At 32.7% G+C, this 14634-nt stretch overlaps 1 protein-coding gene across 1 annotated transcript in view; it reads left to right on the top strand.

Moving 5' to 3' along the window:
* Positions 1 to 14634, top strand: part of ATRNL1 (attractin like 1) — an 852984-nt gene that overhangs the window by 52075 nt on the left and 786275 nt on the right. The window contains exon 6 of the mRNA XM_033181738.1: positions 11850 to 12024. Coding sequence (XP_033037629.1) covers positions 11850 to 12024 — 175 coding nt within the window. The remainder of the gene's footprint in view (positions 1 to 11849; positions 12025 to 14634) is intronic.

Below are 14634 nucleotides of genomic sequence, written 5' to 3'. Positions count from 1 at the left end.
AAAGTGAATTGAAATAGTGTCTTGCTGTATATGCTTGGCTAGCTGACATTACAGTAGCAGTTTCCTTTTTAGTAAGTAGACATTTTGTAATAGTTCGATTTAGTAAAATCTTCTCTTTGCAGTGAGGTTCAGTACATTTTATTAATAAAGAATTTGAATTTGTAAATAATATTTATACATTAGGCAACTATTTAGATATTCTGTGAGCATTATACATTCACCAGTCTAATAAAGTGGGCAGTTTAACTTTTGTACCTAGAAGTTTTGACATACATGCTTTCATTATTTGATAATTTATTATTTTAGATGTTTTTTAAATATAATTTTGATGGTTATGATTATTCAAAAAAATTGGTCTTCAAAATTTTTGAAGTTAGTCTTTTCTAAGCATACATATTTTGATAATACCAGGAGTTTTCAAAATGTGTGCTGCAAGGATTATATAAGGAGATGGGTGGGGATAGAATGGAAGATAAGTGGCTCTTTCCTGCCTCAACCATAGTGTCATCACTTTGCAATATTTCACATATTGAGATTCCTTGTAAAACTTTGTTTTAAGCCTTCCACAGCCCAAAAAGAGTAAATTGGAAACCGCTGATCTTTAAACAAGAGGGCAATTTGTTTCCATGCTACAATAGCATCATTGACCTAAACTCTAAGAACCAAGTATTCTTGGAACAGATCTAGTATAATGATTACCACTCACACAATTCATTGTGTTATAAAATTAACAGATTGTCAGAATAGTTGTGGATATTTAAAACAGACAAAAGTTAATACCTGGCCTTTGGAGATTGATTTTATGGGTCTAGAACATGTGTAGAATACTTTGGATACTGTAACAAAATCAAAATTTTTAAATGATGTTAGAAGAGAGAACTCTTGCATTGAAATCTGGTTTTGATTTTTGTTGGAGAACTTCAGTTTCAGTACACACTAAATCATAAGACTATTTTTGGAATGATTACAATAAGCTATATTTACCTGTCTTGGTCTTAAGGTCTTTCTTCCCAGCATATCTTCCCCTTCTTATTAATAATCCAGTTTCTTTTGGGAAATTGCTTTTTGCTAACGTAGCATAGTCTTGCCGGGATGAAAAAATCCAAGTACCTGTCTATTCTAAGCGTGATTTTCCTCTTTGAAAAACTCTCTGAATTGCTACATATTTTTTCAATACGGTCACATTTTCCTTAAGCTAGCCTAATTAATTTCTCTGACTCACATGTAAGAAAACTAACTGAAGTACCACCTTAGAGATACTGTTAGAGTATGTTTTTTTTTTCTTCTGGTTATTATACTTCTTTAAAATACCCAAAATTATATCAACAACCTGCATTTGATATAGTTCAAAGTTAGCAATTTATTTAATGTGTTCAGTTGAAAACTGCAAAAAGAACAAATATAGTTGGCTCTTTAAACATGTACCACTTTAACAGTAAAATAAATGCTGTTTCATGATAGTATAGATTAAATATAAATTAAGGGTATGAGCTAAAACTGCATCAAAAAGTCTAAAATCCTGGAGTAAGATTAGTTTTTGCTTACTTTACCTTTTACTTATTTTTTATTGATACATAATGCTTTATATATTTATGGAGTATATGTGAGTATTTGTTATCCACATAGAATGTGTAATGATGACGTCAGGGTATTTGGGTATTCTTCACTTTGAGTATTTATCATTTCTGTGTTGGGAGCTCTTTTCTAACTACTTAGTTAAGTGCTAATATCTTATATTATATATATTATATATATATCTTATATATTATATATATAAGATATATATTATATCTAATAACTTAGTTAAGTGCTAACTACTTAGTTAAGTGCTCTTTTCTAACTACTTAGAAATATACAATACATTGTTGCCAACTATAGTTACCCTACACTGCCATTGAATATTATAATTTGTATCTTCTGACTGTCTGTTTGTATCCATTAGCCAATGTCTATCCTCGCCACCTACCCACACACACACCCTGTCCAGCCTCTGGTATCCATCATTCTATTCTCTACCTCCATGAGATCAACTTTTTCAGCTCCCACATGTGAGTGAGAACTTGTGATATTTGTCTTTTTGTGGCTGGCTTATTTCACTTAACATAATGACCTCCAGTTCCATCCATGTTGCTACAAATGACATGATTTCATTCTCTTTTTTTGTGTGTCTGACTAGCATTCCATTATGTATATACACTATATTTTCATTATCCCTTTGTCTGTTGAGGGACACTTAGGTTGATTCCATATCTTTGCTATTGTGAATAGTGCTGCAATAAATATGCGAGTGCAGATATCTCTCTGTTATAGTGATTTTGTCTCCTTTGGATAAATACCCAGTAGTGGGATTGCTGGATCATATGATAGTTTTAAGTTTTTTGAGACATTTCCATACTGTTTACCGTAGTGGCTGTACTAAATTAAATCCCTACGAACACTGTATTAAGAGTTCCCTTTTCTCTGAATCCTTGCCAGCATCTGTTATTTTTAGTCTTTTTAATAATAACCATTTTAACTAAGATGATATCTCATTGTGGTTTTGATTGGCAAATTCCCTGACGATTGGTGGTATTAAACTATTTTTCATGTACCAGTTGGCCATTTGTAAGTCTTTTTTTGAGAAATGACTTCATGACCTTTGCCCACTTTTAAATAGGATTATTTGTTTACTGTTCAGTTGTTTGAGTTCCTTGTATATCCAGGATTTTAGGTCCCTGTCAGTAACATAGTTTTCATATATTTTCTCCCATCCTGCAGGTTGTCTGTTCACTTTGTGGATTGTTTCCTTTGCTGTGCAGAAGCTTTTTGGTTGAATATAGTCTCATTTGTCTATTTTTGTTTTTGTTGACTGTGTTTTTGAGGTCTTAGCCAAAAAAATGTTTGCCTAGATCCATGTCTGGAAGCGTTTTGCCTATGTTTTCTTCTAGTAGTTCGATAGTTCTAAGTCTTTAATCCATTTTGAGTTTATTTTTGTATATGGTGAGAGATAAGGGGTGTAGTCTCATTCTTCTGCATGTGAGTATCCAGTATTCCCAGCACAATTTATTGAAGAGACTATGCTTTCTCCAATGTATGTTCTTGGTATCTTTGAAATCAGTGAGTATAAATATATAGATTTATTCTTTCACTATTATGTTTCATTGATCTGTGTGTCTGTTTTTGTTCCAGTACCATGCTGTTTTGGTTACTATAGCCTTATAATATATTTTGAAGTCCAGTGGTATGATACCTTCAGCCTTATTCTTCTTGCTCAGGATTTCTTTGGCTATTGTCCTCTTTTTCGGTTCCATGTGAATTTTAGAATTGTTTTTTTCTAATTATGTGAAAAATGACTATGGTAGTTTGCATTGACTCTGTAGATTGCTTTGGGTAGTATGATCATTTTAACAATATTAATTCTCCCAATCTATGTACATGGGGTGTCTTTCCATTTGTTTGTGTCCTCTTCAATTTCTTTCTTCTGTGTTTTGTAGTTTTCCTGTAGAGATTGTCCATATGCTTAGTTAAATATATTTCATGGTATTTTTTTTTTTTTGTAGCTATTGTATTGCCTTCTTGATTTCTTTCTCAGCTAGTTCATTATTTGTGTATAGAAATGCTATAGATTTTTGTATGTTGGTTTTGTAACCTGCAACTTTACTGAATTCATTTATTAGATCTAAGAGTTTTTTGGTGAAGTCTACGGGTTTTCTAGATATAAGATTATATCATCAGCAAGGAGTGGCAATTTGACTTCGTCTTCTCCAGTTTGGATGCCTTTTCTTTCTTTCTCTTGCCTAATTTCTCTGGCTAGGACTTGAAGTAGTATATTGATTAGGTGGGGAAAGTGGACGTCCTTGTCTTCCTCCAGTTCTTAGAGAAAAAGCTTTCAGTTTTTCCCCATTTGGTATCGAAGCGGCATCGTTTGCCTAGGGAAATAGCCGAGGTTTGTTGTTTGCGCTAAGGAAATCAAAGACGTGGGTTTAAGAGAAGAAAGTTTAATAGGCAAAGTAAAGAAGAGAAAAGCTCTCCTGTGCAGAGAGAGTGGGGTTCCGAATGGATCTTCCCCTTTGAGGCCGGATGCGGTAGGTTTTTGTTTTTATTTTTGTTTTTTTTTTAGAGTCTGACTTTGTCACCTAGACTGGAGTGCAGTAACGTGATCTTGGCTCACTGCAATCTCTGCCTCCCAGGTTCAAGTGATTGTCCTGCCTCAGCCTCCTGAGTAGCTGGGACTACAGGTGGGCGCCACCACACCCAGCTAATTTTTATATTTTTAGTAGAGACGAGGTTTTGCCATATTGGCCAGGCTGGTCTTGACCTCCTGACCTCAGGTGATCCACCTGCCCTGGCCTCCCAAAGTGCTGGGATTACAGGCGTAAGCCACTGTGCCTGGCTATGGTTGGTTTTATAGAGGGGCTTTCGGAGGTGTCTGATTTACATAGGGCCCAGAGGATTGGTTGGACCAGGTGTGCCATTTACATAGTGCACTAAGAGGCTGGCCATCCCACTCTAATCCTTTATTATGCAGTTGGGGTCTCTACCTGGCTAGCGTAGACGCCTGCACACAGGGCGACAAAAGGGAAGAGAAACTCTCCATGTTGAATATACCCGGCTTCCAGATATCCCTTTTCTATTGGCACAGCTTCCAGCATTCCAGCTTGCTTATCTGTGCTTGCAGCTTGATTTTTTCAGGCCGTTTTTGTTAGAAAAGAAGTGATTTTGGGGCTTTTTATTAAAAGGAAATTCCACTGAGAACTCTTTTACCTTTACTAACTGCCTATAAATACTTTCTTTTTAACTCCTCTAACAGTATGATATTAACTGTGGGTTTGTCATATATGGCCTTTTTTATATCTTGGTATGTCCCTTTCATGCTTAGTTTGTTGAGACATTTTATTGTGAAGGGATGTTGAACTTTATCAAATGCTTTTTCTGCATCTCTTGAGATGATAATATGGTTTTTGTTCTTCATCTTGCTGATATGATATATCACATTTATTGATTTGCATATATTGAGCATCATTGCATCCCTGGGATAAATCTTACTTGAACATGGTTTATAATTTTTTTAATATGCTGCTGGATTTGGTATTTTTTGAGTATCTTTGCATCTGTGTTCATTAGGGATGTTGGCCTGTAGTTTTCCTTTTTTTGTTACTTTCTTATTTGGGTTTGGTGTTAGGTTAATCCTGGCCAGGTAAAATGAATTAGGGAGAATTGTCTCCTTTTCCATGTTTTTTTTTTGGACTAACTTGAAGAGAATTGGCATTAATTCTTATTTGAAAGTTTTGTAGACTTAGGCATTGAAGCTGTCCTGTCCTGGACTTTCCTTTGTTGGGAGACTTTTTATTACTACTTTGAATCTCTTCAGTTGTTTTTGGTCTGTTTCTGTTTTCTAAATATTTCTTCTTGATTCAATCTTGGTAGGATGTATGTGTCTAGGAATTTGTGGATTTTCTCTGTGTTTTCCAATTTGTTAGTGTATAGTTATTTATAATAGTCTTTGATAATCTTTTGTATTTCTGTGGTATCAGTTGTAATGTGTCCTTTTTCATTTCCGATTTTGTTGATTTCGGTTTTCTCAATTTTTTTGTTGTTATTGCTTAATCTAGCAAGTGGTTTATTGGTTTTGTTTATGTTTTTAAAAACCCATCTTTTCATGTTGATCCTTTGTATTTTTTTTTCTGCCTCTATTTCATTTAGTTCTGCTTTGATCTTTATTATTTATCTTCTAGTAATTTTGGGTTTGGTTTATTCTTACTTTTCTAGTTCTTTGAGGTGTACCATTAGTTCATTTTAAACCTTTCTGCTTTTTTGACATGGGTACTTACTGCTGTAAACTTCCTTTTTAGCATTGCTTTTGCTGTATCCCATAGCTTTTAGTTTTTGATTTTCATTTGTTTCAAAAATTTTTTTTATTTTCTCTTTATTCTTTAATCCTTTGATCATTTAGGAACATGTTTTTAAATTTGCATGTATTTGTACAGTTTCCAAAGTTCTTTTCATTGATTTCTAGTTTTATTTCATTGTGGTTTCACAAGGCATGATTTTGACTTTTAAAATTTTTTTGAGTTTTCTTTTGTGTCCTAATCTATAGTCTATCCTGGAGAACATTCTATGACTGATGAGAAGAATGTGTATTTTGTAGCTGTTGATTGAAATATTCATAAATGTCTGCTAGGTCCATTGGTCTAATGTGCAGTTTAAATCCAATATTTCTTTTTCTGTCTAGATGATCTGTCTAATGCTGAGAGTAGGGTGTTGAAGCCCCCAACTGTTATTTTATTGGATCAGATAACACTGGTGCCAAGAAACGGTGCCAGGGAGCCCAAGACAGGCACTCTTAGACTGCCACTGTCACGCCTGAGACCCAGAGACTGGCCCAGGGCCAATTTCTCCCTTTAAATTTCTACCTTTAAAGTTATTAATTTCTCCCTTTAAATTTAATAATATTTACATTATATGTGTAAGTGCTCCAGTGATGGCTATGTATTTGTTTAGAATTGTTATATCCTTTTGCTGAATTGATCCCTCTATCATTATAAAATGACCTTCTTTGTCTCTCTTTATCGTTTTTGGCTTAACACCTGTTTTATCTAAGTAGAGTTACTCTTGCTCGTTTCTAGTTTCTGTTTTAATGGATTTTTTTTCTATCCCTTTATTTTCAGCCTCTATACGTCGTTACAGGCTATACAAGTTTCCTGCAGTTGGATCATGTTTTTCTTTGTTTTTCTTTTTTAAAAATCCATTCAGCCAGTCTGTGTCTTTTAAGTGGAAGGTTTAATTTGTTTACAATCAAGGTTACTATTTATATATGGGACTTAAAATTACTTAATTTCTTTGTATATAAAATGAGAAGGTTGTCTTAATAATAACGATAAGGTTACTGTTATGAAGCATTTATTATAGTATTACATATTAAGCATTTTACATAGAATCTCATTTTATCTTTAGAAAAATTGTATATTCTAGGTGGAAGTTCCACAATTAAACTGAAGCTTAGAGAAATTAAATAACTTTGTCCAAGGTTTCACAGCTAGTAAGTAGGAAAGCTAGATTTGACTGCATAGCTCATGATGTTACTCCTTTACAGCTTAAGGTGCTTTTCATCCATCCATCCATCCATCCATTGATTGATTGATTCCATAAGTGTATACTGAGGCTAATCATGTAGTAATTGTTGACTATGTTAAGTACTTTTCATTATATTTTAATATGATGGGAAGTCACTGAAGGATTATTAATAGGGGAATGATAGGAGTAGAATTATGTTTTTAATCATTCTGGTTGCATTCTGGATAGTTGAATGTTATAGGAAAGGGATAAGAATGGAAATGAGAAGACCAGTTTGTAGACTATTGCAGTAGTCCAGGTGAGAGTGGATGGTGGCTTGGACTGAAATGGTAGTTGTAGAGAAAGGGTTCAGTGGTTGGGGTATGGTGGGGTGCTAGAATTTAAAAATGCTTATAATTAGTAAGGTACAGGCCAGACATCAATCAAAATGGATTGTGGCCATTGGACTAGAGTAAGATCTTGATGAGCCATGTTGTGCCAGACATTACCCCTCTAGTTATCTATTGTAGGGAAGTCTGAATTATCTCAAGTGAGGAGTCAGGGGAACTGGGACAGCAAGGCTGATACTTGGGTTGCTGAGGTACATCTACTTACCAACAATCATTGAAACATTTATACTTTAACATGTGGAAAGACTGTAATCCCTGCATACCTAATTAATATTCAGTCTGTCTGTATGGGGTGTTGGAGAAAGAGGCAACTTAAGAATGGCACCAAAATTTTTGCCCTGAGCAGCTGGATGAATGGAAGTGCCGTTTACTCAAATGGCAAACACTGGTGAAGGAATCGGTTTGGGAGGAAACGATCAAGGTTTTAGTTTTACATATGTAAAGTTTGAGATGGCCCTCTATGGATATCCAAGAGGTAATGGCAAGTAGTAGTTTGAATTCATGAGAGATCGTGGGGCTGGACATATACATTTGGGATATATCAGAGTACAATTCTACTCTGTCTGATTATGTAGTAGCTTTTTCCCTTCAAAAATCTCTCAACAGCCCGACACTAACGCTTAAAGTTATAGTGTTAGAAATTCATTTATACTCTTTGGTTTTTTTAAAACTATACATAACCTGTGGAGAAGATTCTTTATGAAAATGCACTATAAGGTGAATTTGTTTATTACACCCTTTAAAAAATAGCTGAGATATACTACCTTGAGAAGAGAGTTATGGGGAGATGTTACATGAGATACTAAAGTATGAAGTGGTAGAAGATTTTTCATGGATATATTTTTATAAAAAAAGAGTCTTGCACATATGGCATGTTCTTATTCATGTGTGGGAGCTAAAAAAGTTGATGTCATGGAGATAGAGTAGAATGATGGTTACCAGAGGCTGGGAAAGGTTTCGGGGAGGGAGGGATGACAAGAGGTTGGTTAATGGGTACAAAAATATAGTCAGACAGAGGAAATACATTCTAGTGTTCAATAACACAGCGGGGTGACTATAGTTAATAATTTATTATATATTTCATAGCTAGAATATTTGGAATGTTTACAGCACAAGTGTGTTTGAGGCAGTAGATATCCTAATTACCTTGTTTTGGTCATTACACATTGTATACTTGTATCAAAATATCACATGTAGACCATAAATGTGTATAATTGTTCAGTAGCAGAAATAAAATTCAAAGAAGAGGAGTCTTGCTTAGATGGCCTTAAGTGTAGATATTAGTATTCAATATTTAATGGCTGGGGAAGTCTTCGTGTGGTTGTTTGTGTTTTAAATTAATATTCAGTTTATTAATTTACATATTTTTAAGTCATTTTGGTTATAGAATACAGAAAGCTTCAAATTAAGACATTTAATTTTTTTAAATGTTTGAATTATATTTATAAATCTCATCATTCTATTTATAAACGGATTAATTTAGAGTAAAATAATGACAACATATAGATTGGGCTACAGACCATTTCTTCTAGTAGTTTCCACAAGTTACATAAAATTTGCTAGTAATAAAGATAGGAAGAATTTTGATTATTTTCTTTTTTTGTGTGGAAAAGTAAGTATTTTAGAGTACAGAATTGAAATCATTTGAAGCTTATTTTCTGTATTAAATAGCAATATTTTGTTAAATTAAATAAATTTAATTATTAGTGTTGGTATTTTACAGATGCTGTAACAAATTATCACAAATTTGGTATCTTAAAACAAAATAGATTTGTTAATCCCTTACCATTCTGGAGGTCACAAATCGGAAATCAGTTTCACTGGGCCAAAATAAAGGTCTTAGCAGGGTTGTACCTCCTTTGGAAGGTAAAGGAGATTATCTGTTTCTTTGATTTTTTTTTCCAGCTCCTGGAACTGCATTCCCTGCATTCGTTGTCTCCTTGCCTCTTCCTCTATCTTCAAATCCAGGAGTACAGCATCTTGCTTTGATAGTCACATTGCTTCCTTCTGCAGTCAAATCTCCCTCCTTATAAGGACACCTGTAATTATATTTAGAGCCAATTTAGATAATCCACGATAATCTCTCCCAAATTTCAAAGTCCTTAATTTAGTACATCTATAACATTCCTTTTGCCATATAAGGTAAAATCCAAAGCTTCAGGTGATTAAGACCTGGATACCTTTATTCAGCCTACTGGAAACTTGCTCTGTAGTATTTTGCTTTAATGTAGGTTTGATAAATATATTGGTGATTTAAAAATATACCCAATTTTCAAGATTTTTTCATGCCATCGTTCTCTATCAAACTCTTTTCCAAGTAATACCCATATATTACTTGACTGCTTTTAACTCTGTGCCTTTGGGTGGTGGCCTGTTTTTAATGTTTTATTTAGAAATAATTTTAAAGTTTTAGAAAAGTTATTATACAAGAATAAGAATAGTACAAAGACTATCTGAATGCCCTTTCCCAGATTCACCTATTTGCTTTGGTATAACTGACTTACATGTTAAAATAAATCTATATTTCCTTTTATGGAAATAGATACAAAATTTATACCAATAGATGCATTATATATAATTTCTATATGATTTCATGTCTTTTCAGTTAAATTATAGGTTGACAAACTTTTCTGTAAAAGGCCAGGTGGTAAATATTTTTTACTTTGCAGGTTACATGGCTCTGTTGCAGCCACTCAGCTCTGCTAAAGCAGCCATAGACAATACCTAACTGAATGAACATGGCTGTGTTTTAATAAAACCATTAAATGATTTCTAAGTTACAGTAGTTAAATTAAAAAAGAAGTTCCTTTAATATCTCTAATTACTAAGGAATAGTTCACAGTCTTTTCTCACTCAGAAATAATAGTTTTCTATAGCTGATTTAAAATATTATCATTATCAAAGAGATAATCTGAGATACTTCCTAGTTTGTACCTGAAAAATACAGATCCATACAATGTAAGCATTGAAAAAAATCTTGAAGATGAATCAACTAATACCTGGGTGAGTGAATAAATGAAGAAATGAAAACTTTATGGGCCAATATTTCTTAAATCAGACTCTGCTTGGGAGTTTTAAAATTTTGTTATTAAATGATAATCTAAAACTTTTGATATAAGCAAATTGAAGATTCACTGTCTGATCTCATAATTGAGTAGTGCCACTGTATTGTAATGCCAGCAGTTGTGTTGATGGTTTAAAGTTGGGATTAAGTATCCCTTTAATTATTGTAGGCTAAAAACAATACAACTGAAGTGTACTAATACTTTTGTGACAAGTGAAGGGTAAATGATTATATGCCATAGTATATGAATTTAAAAGATTTGTAAAAAGTGGGTTGAAGAAAAATGGTGGGAGAGTTACGTTGTCAAAATAACGTAGGTGTACTAAAATTATGTAAAAAAGGCGCTGTGAGAATTAGTATCATTTTTAACTTGGGACCCATTATTTAAGCAAAACAGTATCATTTATCGTATTCAGTAAATATTAGTTTTATAAATTTGCTTATATATAATTTATAAATGTATGTTGGTTTTGTGCTTATAAAAGAAATTTAACCATAGGAGTTTATGTCTAGTATTTGAGAATTTTTTAGTTTCATCACGATTAAAATAATTTGTGAGCCCTAAAGTTTGATGAAAATATATTCCTTTTAGGAGGATTCCTTCCATTATGTTTGAGAAACACTGATGAGGAAACCAAGACTTATAAGTAACATCATGAATATGGACAGGAAAAAGGCTGTGTTTTCAATTTCATAGGATTTGAAATTATTCTGCACTAATTTAATAATTTTTATCTCATGCATAATTTTTATTTTATGGTGGATAATATATTTTTCTTTTTGAGGACTCTCTACTGAAGCAGACTTTGACTGTTCTTAATAATGCTAGGAAAAATTTAATCGGTGTGTTTATATTTGTTTAATAGTTAATAATTTTTAAACTTTAATTTTTAAATGCTTTTACTTCCACTATTTAAAAAAATAAATATTTATTATAACCCTTGGTAGTAGATTATCATATCCATTTCTGTAGATGGAGGCTTGATGATGAAAGAGGTAAACATACTTTCCTGACAGAACTGATATTTGAGTACACTTTTTCTATTTTAATACTCTTGTAGCATGCTAAAGTAAATCTGACATTTTATATTATTTAAATAATTCTTTAAAATTGTGAAATTTATTTGAACATCCAAGTCCGATTGTGAATATATGACTTTTTTTGCCTCCAAGCATTACATTTGCTGTATTACTCTTGTAAATTATATTTCAGATAGTTTATAATATATATATTTGTTAATATGATAAACATTGAATTCTTAAATTCTCTTAATCCATATATTATATTTCTATAATCTGAGGGCTTTGTTTAATCTAGTGTGTTGTTTGATTTTTTTTAATAGGTCCTGATTGTTCTTTGAATGTTCCCTCTACTGAGTCTTACTGGATTCTGCCAAATGTTAAACCCTTCAGTCCTTCTGTAGGTCGGGCTTCACATAAAGCAGTTTTACATGGGAAATTTATGTGGGTGATTGGTGGATATACTTTTAACTACAGTTCTTTTCAAATGGTCCTAAAGTAAGTATTTATTTTCAGATTCTTGCTATTTTTTAAGCTGAATTTTTATCCAAAATGTCTTTTTTAAAAAAATTGTTGTCCAAGTGTAAAAGTGGTTATTTTTGTGGTAGTATCTATTTGCTAATGAGACTGATTTGTGAATACATGAACTCAATATGTCCATAGCTAAAGATTTGTCTTTGTACGTAGAAGTTTGCTTCATATAGAAATGTTATTACCTCTCTAGAGTGCTTTTAATAAAATCTGAGTAAGAAAGTATTAACTTCAAATACAGGCAGGCCTTGCCTATAATGGATAAAATGAATCATGCCATCTTTTTTTTTAAATGAAGTATAATCACATATAAAAAAATCTTCTCAATTTGTTCTGTAAATTTTAATTTACCTGAACTTTTACTTTGTATGTACTTTACAAGCTTTCACTGGGAGAACAGTTCTGGTATTATGAGAGAGATGATTGATTTACTGTTGGCTCAACAGATTGTTCTCTGCGTGATTGGATAAGGGGAATCATATAGATGGCAGCTTTATCTGATTTCTTTTTCAGCTAATGATTATTTTTTGTGAACTGTTTAGTAATAGAATAAAAAAGGTAATAGGGAGAATCATTTGATGTTTAATGTTCTTTCCAGGGGTAGTGTTCGTATTATGTAACAACTGGAATAGCTTGGGCAACAAACAATCAAAACTTGCCCTAGACAGTATACCGTAATGGTGTATACCCAATAGGACTGCCAGATTTAGTAGATAAATATACAGGATACCCAGTTACACTTGAATTTCAGATAAAAAAACAAGTACATTTTTAGTATAAGAAGGCCCTTTTGCTGTATGTGTATTTTTGTTTTTTACAAATTTTGCACGGGTCATGCTTTAACAAAAAAAGTGTTTATTGTTTATCTGAATTCAAATTTAACTGGGTATCTTGTATTTTATCTGCCAACCCTAACCACTGAATATATTAACCCTTGTAATTAGGAAAATTTCAGAAATTCTCTAAGAGGAGATTGCTTTAAAACTATGATTGAATGTGACTGGAATTAAATTAGAAAATCGAATAAATTCTGGAGAGAAGGAGGGAGTTTTATGTGAGTGTTTAAGTGACAAATTAGAATTTTTTAACATATGAAGAATAAAATACAGAAGGAAGAATTGAAAGAGAGTTGGTGGGATTAAAATGAATTGTTAAGATAAAAACCTGAAGAAATAATGATATTTAAATGTAAAAATTAAAAGGAAATTAACTATGTTTAAAGAAAATGAAAAGTCTATGAAAGTAGAGTTGACCTGTGAATTAAATTGTGATATTTCCAAAGCTGAGTTTGTGAAGACAAAGAGCAAAATTGTCAAAAAGGAAGTTTGTAAATTTTAAGTTTGTGTTCTTGCAAGATGAGTAGCATATTGAAAATTAAATGATGAATATTATTTGATATTCTTTTAAATTTGTATATTTTCCATTGGAACCAGATAAACTATTTAAGCCAACTTTTTTTTTGGTCTGAAATCTGGGTATTTTGGTTGCAGTGTTGATATAGATTTGTTTATATAAACAAATGAGGTATCAGAGTAGAATAATTGTGTTGCTGTTTTCACAGGTTAGAGAATACTTTTCATCATTCTGAATGTAGTTCAATTGTAGGTAAGGATAACAGCTTTCAGAAGTGATAGATCAGTCATAACTTGATTTAATCATCTATAGTGGAATTTAATTGGGGTGGAAATGTTATATTTTAAGACAAATTGTTCACTAAATATAAAAGGTCTGTGTTAGTGTCTATTAAATTAGAAAGACTTTTACAGAATATATATACATTAACGTTAATGAAAATTAACATGTATTCATGAGGATAGCAAACTTGAAAACACTACGTGCTTGATGCTTGGGATATATCATTGGATATAATAAATGCCCCTGTTTTTGTAAAGTTAGTGAGGAAAGGCTGGCAATGACCAAAAAAAAAAAAAAATTACCAAAATAATTTATAGATATGAACATATATACATATAGAGACATAGATGGGATGGATGAATGGATAGATATAGATAGAATAGTAGGGGTAGGTAAAGCAGGAGTGCCAAAGAAGAGGGAGTTGCAATTATCAATGTAATAGTTAAGGTAGGCTTCATAACAAAGGTGAGAACTGAGCAAAAACTTGAAGGAGATAAGGGGATTGCAGTTATTTGTAGGCACAGAAAAGAGCCAGATCAAAGACTTAAGATAGGAACTCCTTGAGTTGTTTGAGGAACAACAATCAGGCCCATGCAATTTGCATGGAATATATGAGAGGGATACATTAAATTAGAGTGATAACAGGGGAGAGATACAGATCATGTAGGATGTTGTAGATCTTTTGGGAGTCGTGGGAGGGTTTTGAGCATGTGTTGATCCATACTTTAAAAGTGTTACCATGGCTGTTTATTGATGATATACTGGGGATTAGGAGGAAGAGTAGAAACCGGATTTGAGTTAAGATGAAATTATCAAGGGAATGCATTCTAGGTAGAGAAAAGGATCAGGAACTGAGCCTGAGGCACCACATCACTAAGAGGTTGTGGAGAACAGGGGAAGCCATCAAAGGAGACTGAAAAAGAATGACTGGTGAGATAGGAA

The sequence above is a fragment of the Trachypithecus francoisi genome, unplaced genomic scaffold, assembly GCF_009764315.1.
Source record: "Trachypithecus francoisi isolate TF-2019V2 unplaced genomic scaffold, Tfra_2.0 Contig01579, whole genome shotgun sequence".
Taxonomy (NCBI): domain Eukaryota; kingdom Metazoa; phylum Chordata; class Mammalia; order Primates; family Cercopithecidae; genus Trachypithecus; species Trachypithecus francoisi.
The sequence above is the reverse complement of the archived record's forward strand: the minus strand, read 5'-3'. Positions and strand labels throughout refer to the sequence as shown.